This window comes from Habropoda laboriosa, unplaced genomic scaffold (genome assembly GCF_001263275.1).
Source record: "Habropoda laboriosa isolate 0110345459 unplaced genomic scaffold, ASM126327v1 scaffold54, whole genome shotgun sequence".
Lineage (NCBI taxonomy): Eukaryota > Metazoa > Arthropoda > Insecta > Hymenoptera > Apidae > Habropoda > Habropoda laboriosa.
The window spans coordinates 363758-378836 of record NW_017100156.1 but is presented as its reverse complement, the minus strand read 5'-3'; the positions used below and the strand labels follow the sequence as shown (position 1 = coordinate 378836).

General features: G+C 38.6%; 1 protein-coding gene across 1 annotated transcript in view; it reads right to left on the bottom strand.

Annotated features, from left to right (window-relative positions):
- The window catches only part of LOC108577007 (very low-density lipoprotein receptor-like), a 46375-nt gene that overhangs the window by 30274 nt on the left and 1022 nt on the right, over window positions 1-15079 (bottom strand). Inside the window, exons 2-3 of the mRNA XM_017940090.1 lie at window positions 11771-11890; window positions 11416-11421 (exon numbers count right to left, since the gene is read on the bottom strand). Of these exons, the coding sequence (XP_017795579.1) occupies window positions 11416-11421; window positions 11771-11890 (126 nt within the window). The remainder of the gene's footprint in view (window positions 1-11415; window positions 11422-11770; window positions 11891-15079) is intronic.

The following is a 15079-nucleotide window of genomic DNA, read 5'->3' as shown; positions in this document are numbered from 1 at the left end:
ATACGCATACACAGAAACAAAGGGAAAAACCATTCTCGATTCGTTTTATTGCGCGATGACTCGAAAGTGAAATCGCGTTGGGTAGGGTCGATGTGAGACGCGCAAGAAATGGCCCGGAGCGGGTCTTAAAATGAAAAAGCGGTGCACGAGGAAACAGGAAGTCGATGTCGTTACACCGCGGACGACGACGACGATCAACCGATCGATTCACAATGTAGAGGCAAATAGGTAACGTGATTCTATCGGTTTGGATCGGACACCGAGCAACACGGAATGAGATTCTTGCGGGCAGAAACTTGCCACTCTCGTGCGTCCCTCCTTTAACGGGGCGCCTCCCCGTATACGTTTATGTGTGTCGCCGAGAAAATGCACCTCTTGAGCAGCACCGCCGGCGTTACCTGTCACGCACACGCGTCTTTCTGTACATTCGCGTTACGTGTTTTCACGGGGATCAGTGGCGTAGAGAAGTTACGATCGTTCCGATGTTACACGCTGAGAAATTCGACTACAACGTGTCGAGTTATACGGTATATGTATATAAGTGGAAAATGGTGCCGCTACTTTGGGATTGGCCGATTTTATCGCGAACGAGGCTCCGATGACTTGGAGGTTCAAGAGTGCCACGTTGCACGAAATAATTGGGCCACCTCTCGCCTCGAAACGATTCGGGAAATTCGACTATGCCCGAGGGAACGAAAACGTCGTAAACGGAAGGAGGAAAAATGTTCTTACGAAGAGTAAAGGTGAAAATCTTTGGAAAGAATTCATTTAATTACGGTGTAGATAGTTTTACGTCGTTGATTGTTTCATACACGATGGACGAGGGTGCGGTGCTCGAGAGAGAGAGAGAGAGAGAGAGAGAGAGGAATATCGTATTTAGTTCACCCCTGAAGAATACCGGCACTAATTGGTACGGGCGTTGAATTTGTTCAGGAATTGCTGCTCGCAGAAGCGTTCGAGAAATGTTTAACAAGTTTTATCGGGCTTCTATAAATAGTTCTCTAAAGGTACTGCCCCACACCGCTGTTCATTTTTACGCATTTCGTAATTTCGTGATTCGTTTCGAGTCGCGTAAGTGCAGCTTACGTAAAGAGCTTACATAAATAAAAGTTGCGATTGCCACCGAAATGACCAAGCGTGAAACGATCAATGGTAAAAATTCTGAATTCTAAATTCTTCAATTCTAACACCTGCGTTAATAAGATCGGAAATTCTTGCTCAGCTTAGCAAGAGCCTACCTATTCCATGAATCCTCGACCCTTTGAGAACGATGAAAATATATTTCAGCTTGACCATGAACGAAAATATCATTTCGATATGATTTAATGTAAGAAAAACTATCGAAGTAACGGCCTAGTTATACGTTATACGGTAATCAGTATCAAAGGGTTGAAACTACCCTATATAGGTACATACGAGGTGTAAGAATATATAAATTCTGTTTGGTCAGGTGATAAGATGAAATGGAACGGGTTAAATTAGCGAGGATCACCTGAAGGGGAAAAGGGATGTATCGTTTACACCGCTTATTCCTCGAGGACGAACAATCGGATGCCTGATTCCAGTGAATGGAAAGCGAGGATAACGAGTTCCGTTATTAACGGGGTCAGTCGTGTCGTATCATTTTTAACCAGTTCAGCCTCGAGACTATTTATTTCCTGTCAATCGGTTAAACTCGCCGGAGCACGATCTCAATTTCGAACAACTAATTGCTGCTAAATCCGCGATTACGCGAAAATAACGTTCCAAATGCGCACCACGGTTATCAGGCCGGTGTGGCCAATATATTTCAGCAAGTTCGCGCTCACGACGGAACCATGATCTCGATACAGCGAAATTATCTATTCATCCGGTGCAACGTTCAGTTTTAAATACCTCCCACACCCTCGCTCTACCTCCCTCACTCGTTTTGCCCTGATCTAATTTCACGATGTTCTGCCGTTTAACCCTTAATTACCAGCTTATACGTGAAATTATCGAGCACCACTTTCCGTGCTTGTAACACGTTTCGATTAATTCGTGTAACATACGTTATGTCAATTTGGCATCGACAGTGTTGCTGTCTCACAGCATTAGCGATGCAAAGTTCGACGGAGGAATAATCTATTCTTCCTGTAATTATTTCGAAATACGTTCGAAACGATAAGAAATTTCTCTTTTCCTTTTTTGTCCCGACCGTTTTTTCGATTTTTGCTCGAGTTTGATGTGAAATTTCGTCGTGTAAAGAAATGTGGAATTTCAACATACGACTAAAAAATTACATCTTCCCAGGGATTCGTTAAGGTTGAATTTTCTGAACGACGGGAAAACAAACGAAATAAATGAAAGGGATAAAGGAACTATGAAAGTCGAGCGGCGCTGTGATTGAGCAACAAGAAAAATTGCTATTAATTTTCACACCAACTATTCTTCTCGTTCGAAGGGGAAAAATACATCAGCGAAAAGCGTATCGGACGTTTGTGTGCACGAGCAAGGAAATCGACGGTATGCGTGCACGCTCGAAAGTAAACGTGGAACACGCGCTTTTTGACGTAGATAGGCGGATTTACATAGCGTCGACAAGTAATTATTACCACGTCTGTCGCGGCCTTTCAAGCAGTTGAACGAATTTCTTTCATACACTCGAATCTCGCACCGTAACGGCGATCATGATCACGCAATTCCGAATTCCGATTGCACTTAATCCGAATTTACTTTCCTTCAAAAATGGATCTTTTCAACCGACGAGTCTTTTTTATTTCGAAAAAAAAAAACGGAAAAATTGAAAAGAACTCGAGAAAGAGTCCCCAGCGTAAAACGTGTCACAGAAACGAAAATATTTGCGGATGTTATTTAACGGCGTGAGAACACCAACTTTTCCGCGCGTTTTTGAAATGGAGATCGCGTGTTATTGCGCTTTATCCTGGTCTATCGTGCAACATTTCTCCCGATTCTCGCGCAACTGGCGCTCACGAGCGTCCCCAAAACACCGAATAAAACGCGTTACAATCGAGAACGTGTATCAGATTTAATGTCAGATTTAATATTGTCCGGAGAATGGACAGGTGGGAAAGGGTCGATGAATGCGGATGGAAAATGCGCTTTCCGAAACTGCACAGGAATTTTCAGAAAAAATTGATTTTCACTCGTCAAGGGGAGCTCTCCTCCACTTGACGAGCAAACGTCATGTACCATCGATAACTAACAGTAAACCGCACTTCGACGCAAGGATTTCCCGCTAGTTATAAAAAAAAAAATCACGAAAATACCATTCGTAACAAAGAGGAGCAAACGCAATGAAATACATGAGATCAATCGTAGATCCATCTGAGAAATAGAAAATTGCGAGCAATTCTCTGATCGAAATCGCGAAATACCACACTCGGTGAGGAACGAAGCTATCGGCGAGAAAAAGGCGAAAGAAATTCCATCGCATATCACAGAATGGCCGATAATTTCTTCAACAAGGAGAACGACTTTCGGTATCATAATATCGCCAATTACGTGTTTTATATAATCGCACGCATGACTTCCGCGCTTAAAAGTCTCAAGACTGTGCGTTCTGTTACACACGGTATCTTGGATATTTGGTACGCGAGTTGGCGTCTTTCGACGGGAGCTGAGGAGAAACCTCTTTCAAGTTAAAAGCCATCCCCTTTACGAAGGGCCAATTCGCCGGGATCTCGAACTACTTTTTCATAGCGTTCTCGTAGTACATACTTGTAAAACGCTCGGTATAAAGTGGCCGGCACGTAATATCACGTCTTTGCGCCGCTGCACAATACACCGCTCGAAAATTTAGGCGCGCCTCCTCCTCCTCCTCATCCTCCACCACCTCTTCTGAGGAAACAGGACCGATCCACGGCCAAGATACCGGGAACCGTGTGGCGGGAGTTACATCCGAGTCATTAACTCGCCGGCTGGTCGACTTTATGGTACGGAATTTTTTCGAGCACCCGGTGGCCCACCAATGTTCCTCGTTTCGCAGGAACGGTTCAAGTGGAAGCGTCGAAACGGCACAGAATCATGCCCCCACCACCAACTCCGGAGAACTTCGCCTCGATCTCAATCAGGTTAATTTAACCCCTGTTCCGTTCGGCTCTGTTTCACCCGAAACGATTTCCCTCTGCTACTAAACGAATACGGGGTATTTAAGACAGCTTTTGGAAACAGCGTACGGGGATGAAACGAATGAGTCGTAGGAAAAAGGCGAATGAAGATGTTCACCGGTGAAAAACGAACGGAGAGACGGAAGTTAAGGGAGAAATTCTTCACTTTTCTCTGCATAAAATAGAACGTGTTTTAGCGAGATTCGTTAGGAGGAAAACGAGAAAACGGGGTAGGCTGTCGTTGAAAATAAATTGGATTCGATGAAATTGCGTTTTCATTTGGTGTTAGTTTTGAGATCGTTGAAAGGACATACGCAAAAAAGGGGTTCGTACGCAGATTAAACAATTTTTTCAGTCGACAGAAGAATATTTTTGCGAAAGTTACAGTGAACTCGTTCTTTTAACGGATAATACAGATAAATATGATCTCTAATGAAACTTTCTTGCATAAATATTTTCAAACTTGACTAACTCTACCGTTGAAACAGATAAATAAATCCTTTTCGCGCAATGTACACTTACGCGAGAAAATTAAATCCGAAAAAAAATATCACCTGAAACTTTTGTATATATGCCACCGTAATCGGTGTCAACATCGCGTAGTGGTTCGAGTTCTGGTACATAGCTCCTATGTAGTTTATACGAAAATCAAGTGAAGCGAATGTGGTCAATAATACAGGACAAACCAACCGATGAGGTTCTCGGCAAGGGAATTCAAGATGGAATTCCGTGCTGTTGGTATAGTCCACAGCTAGCAATTAAACGATCTTCAGGAAATAACTGCGAACATAATTCGCGCTCATATCGAACTACTTACAGCAATCAGTTGGAAGCACCGGTGAAATTTAGCGGGGCAATAATTCAGACTCAGCACCGCTAATTTACTATAAATCAAATAGAGGGCCGGTCTTATCAAGATTCCCGGGTGCTGTTCGCGCGCGCACCAACTAGCCGCAGGGGAGAGGAGCACGCTGGTAACGCACGGAACTCCTGTGAGAACGAAAGCGCGGTGTAAATCACAGCGGAATTATCAGGAAAAGACGAAAACGGGATTGGAACGAGGTGTATAACTCGTTCTCTCTGATTATTTTCTCCAATCCCCATTTCCTTTTCTCTTATTATCCCCTGCCATTTATCAAAAAACATTCCGTACGAATTCGACGATTCGTAAATATGCAATTATAATGAATATTCTCGTACAACTGAATACTCCGTCGTGGGAACAGTCCAACGAACCGTTTGGCCCTCGGTTTCTTTTCCCGTCGAATGCAGACCAATCAGATTTTGCTAACGATTTCTAACTCAATTGGGATCAATCGAAGCCCGTACTCTCCTTTCTCTATCTATCTCTCCCTCCCTCCCACTCTCTCTCTTTTACTTTATTGGTCACGGGACGTGCTGAAAAAGCGTTTATATACACTGGTCGAAAGTAGCTGACGAAGGAAGGAACACCCTCAAGAGAAGCGGCAAAAGGAGCAAAGGCAGCAGTGGCGGGCAATCGATGCGGCCGCCAATGTGTCGACCACTTGACTCGACCGAGCTCTGCCCCTACACACCATACCACCGTACGATCAGCAAGCACGACTGGCTTTCACCATAATTATATGGTACCGAGAGCTGTTCGTATATATACATGTGCGTCTGTGCCAGGCAGCCGAATCGGTTCTCCGCAGAATGGAGACTCTCTGATGCAACCGGTGCAGGCCTTGCGCTACAAATTACGATAGCCCTAGGCGCGGCAAGTGGGCTTATGGGGGCCCCCCACTAACACCAAGACAACAACCATCACAATCGACGACAACAACAACGACAACGAAGACGAAGCGACGACGATGAAGAAGAAGAAGAAGAAGAAGAAGAAGAGCAAGAAAAAGTCGCAGACAGAAGGGGGTAGGGAGAGATGAACCGACCAAGTTTGGCACGGGAGAAGAACGCCGAGACGAATGGCTCTTCTCTAAACCCTGGTAGCCGGCGGACTTTAACAGAACGCCACTCCTTTCGAATATCTTTCGCCGGTTTTGCGACGGAATTTCAAGGCGTACAGAGAGTACCACATGCAACGACGTGCTTTAATATCACGGCTATTTCGATTTCTGAACCTAATGCTCGATTCTAATGCAACGGAACGTTGCGAAAAGTCACTCTCGCCGGATTGGCACCACGGGGTTTCGACATTTTGCGACGGGTTCCTGGAAAATCATGCGGAATACGATGTGAAAAAGAAGAAAGGAAAGAAAAAGAAACCAAATTGAATAATCGAACTGCAATTGCCTGTGATTGTAATTTCAGAAAATTCAACGTAATAAGTATGCGCCGATTACGGGAATGTTTTTTCTTCCTCTTCTGCTAAGGTATGTAATGTACGTATGTAATATGTCGTAAGATTGATAGAAATCGTTAGAACAACTACTTTACTCGAAGAATAATGGAATTATCTCGATCGATGTCAATGCTGTTGAAAATTCGTCGAAAAAAATTTCTAAATAGTTCCTTTTTCACCGATCTGTTCGAATTCACCGTCGAATTAGGTGAAATTTGTGAAAAAAAACTATCGAGTAAAATATTAAACGAACGTATTCGAGTGTTATTTACGTGGAGGCAAGTGAAAACAGAAAACCTATTGTTTATCCCCTCAAAACAGAGTATAAAAAGCATACACTACCGTGCATAAGTATTTGGACACTATGCAGGAAATATACTTTAAATAAAATTCTCTAATATAGTTTTGGCTTACGATCTTATCCCAGACGACCCACATAGACGAACGCAATATTTAATAACTTTCATTAATTTGCTGGTGCTACATCCTAGATCTTCTACACCTCAACGACATTCATTGTTGCTGATTATAGGTAGAAATATTGCAATATAATAAAGACATATGAACCTTTTAATCAGATCGCATCGAGTGTCCAAATACTTATGCACGGTAGTGTATCTGCGATCTTCGTTAAAATTTCATTTACTAAAACAGTTTATTAAAACAAAATTGTCGTGTAAAAGTTGAATGCATAGCTTGAAAAAAAAAAAGAAAGAAAAAGAATAGACGTGTTTCCGCGTAATTTACGAGCCAGCAAGAGAGGCATTCTATGGAAGATGATGCAAGCCGAGGTAAAGTTTTCGCTGCCTGGCCGAAAGGCGCTCCTAAACGAAAGAAACGAGAAATGTAGGGTAGAAGGGATCGCGGACCAAAGAACAAAGCAGTAGAGTCTGGATACAAAACGAGCATCTACAGTGGAGTCGGCCAACCAGCTTAGCTTATAAAGTAAGATTGGCTAATTTCGAGTCAAACATCGGCGCCGTGTTTTATTTTGGCATCCGGTAAATCAAAGATTATGAACGAAACCGAACATCTTTTCAGGCATTTCCTATCTGAAAATTACCCCGATAATCGATACTCTATCGGGAGTGTATCGAAAATTCTCCTATTGTACGGTTCTGTTTCTCTTTTCTTTTTTCTTTTTCAGCTAATAAAAGAGCGTATTGCAAAAATATCGGTATTTTATACATCGAAGTAACAAGAGAAAAAGATTCGAGTAGTAGATATGAAATAAAAGTTGAATTCTGTTATGAAAAATCGAAGGTTCGTTTTGGTGAATTTTTGGAGAAATAATCTTGCGAAAAAACATCCACGAAAAGATGCGAACAAAGTTTGCGTGTAAAAGATCAACATGTTCCGAGAAGCAGAACAGGGCGAAGTGTTCGCTTCTATAGCTGTCGTCCGGTTCCTTCACCGATACCCATTACTTTTCGCGGTTCTTTTTCTGCATAGTCTTCTCCCAGACTTTTGCCCTGAGCATCTTTTCCCAACATCTTCATGTTCGAAATCAACCCTTGATAAATCCATGTTCGTTTATATACTTCCCTTCTACAATCGCGATATCCAATGTCGCATTGTTAAACAATCGCTAAGTTGTCCTGTAAAATCTGCATTTCACTAGGAAAAGCAGTTTAAAATTTGCATTTGACTATTTTTCAATACCGATCGTATAATCTCGTCTACTCTCTAACGTGAGACTGATAAAGTTAGAAATGTGCCTTTTTATATGATAAAAATACACTACGCCTGTGAAGTCTATTTATGCAAAAAATATCGAAATTCACATTTCTCGAGTTACTCCCGCTATCGATATGAAAAACAGCGACGAGAACATTATCATACGATCCGCTAATGTTCTCGTCACCAACACCTTTTCGCACACTGATTCTGAAGTATACGGAATAAGTAACATGGAAGGGAAATAATGTTCTAAGCTTTCCCCATACTTGCACTCATTTCTAACATGGTCATTTAAGAGAAAACTCCGCGACACGTTCGCGCCAAGTGTTTACAACGGTCGATCGAAAAGACCGAACGATCCTCCATGGCACTCGCCAACCTGGCAGCAACTTTAGAAAAAAGTACATTAGAAACGCTTAACCTGTCTGATGCAAGATCGCCGGGAACCTACGTGTTACCGATCCCTCGTGTATCAGGACGAAGAAAACCATAGGGCTAACAAGGACGCCGGCTTTTTCTATCGTCGATATCTCTCTACGGAATTCCAGCCAGGGCTGTAATCACGTATTCATAAAATTATTACAATTATCATCGCGATCGATATCTTTCTTTTCTTTTTCTTTTTTTCTCTTTTCAGATTGTAACTGTTCCCGCTTCGCCTGAAACGTTGCATAAAATAAACGTTAGCCCTAGACTGTGTATTACCGTGATACCTGCACGATTTCCTGATCCCTAAGCCCCGCAATTACTCCTATGCCTTCGTACGATCGATGAATGGCGACAAGCACACATATTAAACGCTTCGGTTGAAATGACGTACCACGCACGTATTCTGTCATCCTTGCCAGAACTGGCAGCGACGTGTCACGCGCAACGTACGTTAGATCAGTTAACAATCGACATCTCGATTGGTTAGAACGTGAAAGCAGTCAAGTATTGTGCGAATCGTTAGAAACTTCGATTATCGTAACAGTTTAAGCGTCATTTCCCTTAGATATTTCAACAATAGAAGACTCAGAAGCCAAATGATTTTGAAATTCTTCCAATTTTAGGTATCAAAGTACACGCTTGGTGCTTAAATCTTCATTAAAAAAAAATAAAATAATGTAATAAATTTCATTTGACGAAGTTTGTCATTTTGGCTTCTCTGAGTGGCTCATATTATATGTATCATACTTTGAGTATTTCGGAGAAAGAAAGAAAAGAAGCACATAATGAGCACGAATGTGAAAAGTAGTGCGAAGATATTTGTTAATTTTTTTAATAAATATAATTTGAACAGTTAGCCCCTGTTGCAAATTCGTTTGGACGAGCTTGTCACGTGCTGCTGTTAATCAGTTACCTGTACAGCTGGTTAACGAAGTTAAGAATCGATACCGATGAATGCAAATGCTTCGTGAACAAATTAATAGATCGATTTTGTATGCGACAGTAAGGTTGTGACACGTGCTGCTTTTTGTTCTGTGAATGCATCGTTCCCCAACGATATGCGCATTACAGACGCAGATAGTTGGAAGAATGAGTAAATACATACACTACCGTGCATAAGTATTTGGACACTATACAGGAAATATACTTTAAATAAAACTCTCTAATATAGTCTTGGCTTGCGATCTTATCCCAGGCGACCCACATAATGTTTATAAATACCGATGAAAATAACATTTCACATGAATTAGTATAAATGAAAAAGCAATAACTGAAATTGGTGAAAAATTGATGTTGCGAAAACACTTGAGTTTAACGGCTTCAAGTGTTTGTCGAAAATTTCATGAAAAATTATTACACCAATGTGTTGTGCCAACGGTGAAACATGGAGGTGGTAATGTAATGTTTTGGTGCAAATAAAGTGGACAATATAGTAAGAATAGATGAAATTCTACGAGAAGAAGAATATTTCAATATTTCAGGTGGACACATAGACGAACGCAATATTTAATAATTTTCATTAATTTGTTGGTAAATATCTTCTATACCTCAACGACATTCATTGTTGCAATATAATAAATAGAAATATAGAAATATTGCAATATAATAAAGGCCTATGAACCATTTAATTAGATCGCATCGGGTGTCCAAATACTTATGCACGGTAGTGTATGTATAACAATAGGAGAACTGGCTCAAAAATGTGTAGTTAATAAGCTTAGTCTTGGAAGGAACTCAATCATGAAATGATATATTATCGTCGATGTTACGTTACGTTCAATGACGAACATGTCACCATCTCAATGGCAAAACAACATGGCCTCCTTTAGGATCAAATTTCTCCAACAGTTCTGGCCTTAATGTATAGCGCGAAATCGAAATTCTGCTTCTCTTCTTGTAATATAAGTAATGATAATATTATCAAATATCATCCGACCTAACCTATAAGAATATTCCAGTGGATATGGAAAATTTGACAAATTCATATTCAAAGGTTTACAAAAGAGGTTCTCTTTGAATCTTAAATAGTTAAAGTACTACTCTTATATACATTTTGTCTATCTACATTTTTTCCCCCTTTTTTCTTTTTCCTACATTCGAAGATAGAAGAAATTTTACAAGTGACGAAACATTTAAAAGAACTATTCTTTCTTACCATAAAAGGTCTACCAAATAAATTCAATTCTCACAAGACGTTCCCTGGATATTCCGAAAATGAAATTACATTGTCAATAAATGAATAGAGTAATTGACCTGTGGAAACATTAACGATAGGTACTGCTCGGTAAGATTATTGATGACGTTTCGATAGTATTGGAAATACAATTAAATTACCGCAGAACAGATTATTAACTGGTTCCGTAAACAAACACGGGAGATTAATCCCTGGCCACAGTCTCGTGCTTTACGACCAAGGAGCACTATATTTAACGTTGCTTTAAATATAGTTTTGCGTTACGTAGCCAGATATATTACTATCTGCAACGACGTATTAACTTCATGCGAGTAAATAGCGTTATACGCATCTTGTTTGTCAACTAGATAGTTCGTTGAATATATACGCATGAACGCGCTCGTGCCTAAAGCACTCGATCGCGAGAAGAGGAAAAAGCTGCTGCATTGGGAAATATGTTTTTGTATCAAGCCACGTTGCAGCAAATTTCATTCCGAAGACATTTCATCTTGCGAGCTCTCGATCAAAGGATTTACGATATAAAGAAACAATTGAATTTTAGATCAATTTTCGGTTCCACGTTTAGCGGAAAACTGTTCTATCGATTCACGAGAGACGTGAACTACTTTTGATAAAGATTTATATACAATTCAATTCCTGTTGTCATTATACGATTGTTCTTTCTTTGTCGTTTTTGCTTAATTTTCATATTATCCTTAATCTACTCTTTTCTCGATAAATTACGACAAATCGTTTAAAATTTTAAGCAATTTATGTTAAAAAATAATGCTGATCTCTCGTTTCTCCGTTAACCATCCTTTAGGTTAGAAAATTGGGCCTTTAATCGTCGATTGTACGTAGATTCGTGAAAATTTGCTACTGCCAACGATTAAAAGTAAGGTATTGATTGAGCCTGTCCTCTTTATCGAATACCACTTTTATATTCAATAAAATATGACAAGGCATGGCGTACGAGTGGTCGTATTTTATTCGATGTCCTTTCGCGAAAACTTCTGCATCGTCGACCGTTGCGTTTCTACAAAATACACGATATATTTGAATATCCGCCTCATCGCTCACCACATTTGTTAGTATTTTCGTCGGAATTGTCTCCACAGTCGTCCTGTAAGTCGCAGACCCACGGGCTTGGTATACAATTACCATTTGCACATTGAAATTGCCTTAACGGGCAAGGCTTGCCTGAAGCAAAATAAGGAAAAGAAAATCACATATTATTGCGTCGAAAGAAAGGAATACTTATAGATACGTGCAAAACGAAAAAATTAAAGAAAAAAAAAAGATGAGGTTAGGAATTCGTGACGTTCGTACGTTTATCACACCACAGACACTATATTAACGTCACTTTTATTATAATTTCCTATCTACACAATCTGTGTATGACGTACCGCTTTTTTTCGTATGGATCCATTTGCATTTCTTCGTTGAAAAACAACATCGAATAAAAGTCGTGTTTTTTCACAATTCGATTTCGTGAATCAGATTCGATCAAGCTTTATTTTATAAAAATTAACGCGTACAAATAACTTTTGAAATATCGATGTATTCGTTGAAAACTGTAGCAAATGTTGTCCAATAATTCGTGAACAGTTTCAATACTGCCCTGTAAGTGCACCAATCCGAACACTTCGCGGGAAATTCATATTATTTAAATTTGATAATACGTCACAAGTGATATTAGCTTTTTTTAAACTTACCCTTCAAACATTATTAAGCTTGCAATTGATCGAATACTAAATATAAACAGTTATTATAATCTAACAAAAAGTTAGGTACGTTACGATAATGAATTGTGGTATCGAAGTTACTGCTTTCGCTGGTATTGTCTATTATCGCGTTCTTCTATTATTATTCCAAACTGTTATCAGGATTTCTATGCAGTTCCCAACAGCTGAATGAAAATATCTTATCTATAGTGACATAAATTGTTCCCCACACTATTCACGATAAATCTCAATGAACTAATTTTATAAACTTTTTACATTCCAACACGAAATGCACCGATTCATTTGAAACGTAGTACAGCGCCATCTACTGAAGAAATTTAATCGTATGTATAAATCGAGTAAAGGCGTTCGCAATTGGCGAACCGCATCAAATATGAATGTTTTCAACAACTTTGAAAGGCTTAAAATTATATACATAAACGTACAATTATTAACTCCTTCCGTTTTATTAATAGAAAATAGCATTAAAAATAATATTTGATCAACTTGATAAGTAAAACAACGAGCATCGTCGATCACTTGTGCATTCATTGGTTAGAAAGTTAATTTTATAAACTAACCTCGTCGCTTAATATAAACGAGATCGTACACTAAATAGTACCCAATCTAATATCATCGTTCAAATTGCGTGAATCCCTCGATATTCTAGCACGCGATATATAATCAATAAAGAAAAAATCATAGAACACCATCACACATCTATATTGACATTACATCGACAAGAAATAGTTGCAAGATAAGGAAATCGATATTGACATTTTTGTATACACTTGAACGGAACATTTTTTTGTTGAAATATCGCATAATCTAAAACGTATGTACATATTTGCAACATTTTATTTATTTGTTCTCACTTAAACTAATGACTTTTACGATGATAATCATAGAAGCAGAAACGCGTTACAGAATTGTAACGTGTATGCATAATTAAAAGCAGTTTCAATAGCGTACGTATTTGAAATAATTTTCATCATGAAAGTCTCATCGATTTGTTGATAATATTCTCGTTGTGTTGTAATGAAAAATATGAAGACGCAAATTTTCATTGGTGAATAATTTATTGCACACGCGCGCCTTTCTGTTGCCGGTCAACCAATAGTTAGTAAACACACAATTATTTGTAGATGTAACAGAAAAGGAATTTCTTTTCAAAATCGGTATTCCAGTTTGTACGGCACAAAGCCCCATGAGAGAGATACTATGCCTATCTCGTATATACCTCGTCTGCGATAGAAACAAACGTTTCGCGATTAAAATAAAAGTTGTACTCGACAGAGATGCTAAATCTCGTACGTAACAAAAATGTTGAAATACACTTTTCGTTTGTCAGATCGGGAACTTTCTTTTTTTTTTTTTGCTCCTTCAAACTAACAACACTCAAAGAGGAAGTAGTGTACAAAAAAATAAAAATAGTTAAAATTTTGTATGATGCTTTTGTAAATAAAACGGGGCTGCGATAATTTAATTCTGTTTGTTTGTTCGAATTATTAAAATCCAATAACGATGTTCGTTTATGCATTCAAGCATAGATTTGTTTCATCTGCCTTTTATATTTCGTTCGTATACCTTCTGCAACGTTGAACACAATTTTAACTACCTTGCAAAATGAAAAACAAAAAAAAAAGTACTTCGACTGAGCTCTTGCTTATTAATGTATCAACCGGTCGTTTCTTCGTAGAAGAAATTATCAGGTATTGCTAACATAAAGGATTGATGTGAAAATATACCAGTTGAACAAATCAACGGCCGATCTTTTTGCGATCTTCGATTTACATTCATTTACAGGACGCGTCATTATATTAATCGTCGTTACACCTATGAATTTATTATATCATTTCCTCTAATTTTAATATCCAATTTAGGGAAGAAATTAGTTACTTCCTTGCAAGTCTCAATTTCCATTCCTTATAGCATCACTGACGATATAATTATGGAAAAATAATGAAAACAACGATGTAAATAAAATAGTAATTTAATTTATTCGAAGATTTCTACTTGTAAGAATCTTTCAACGTCCTATGCTTTGTTGAAAACTTACTCTGCTTTATTTTGCTGCAATGATTGCAAGAAATGTCGTTTGAATATCTTTTGTATCCGTAGCACCTACATAGTATACGTGACTCGTCATTTTAAATGATAAAGCCAACTAAAAGGTCAATGAAAATGCGTGGACAGATTATAAAATAAAACGCGTTCAATCGATAATTCCATTCACCCTTTATGACATTGTTATACACAATATGCCATTCTTTTAACTATTTTGTTTCAACGCTCTGAATATACAGGTTTTCATTAATTTTAACATCATCACATTATGCTTATATTATTTAAAATTTCTTAATCATTAAGTTAAACAATTGCTAAATTGAAGAAAAATAGTGGCACTGGAATTATTTATTTTCCAATCAAATAAAATCCTTTTAAGGGACAAAATTGAGCAATGAAATAATCTTATTTAATCATTTGTATACGATATTTTATTATTTATCAATGATTCTATGATTTATCAATGAATTTATCAATATGTGTACGAATTCCTCACTTCTTGGTAATTTTATTAAATTCCTCCTCACTTGTTTTGGTAATTTTATACATTTACAAAAGAATTTTAACGAGTGTGCGCGCGAAATAAAGCGCGCGTAAA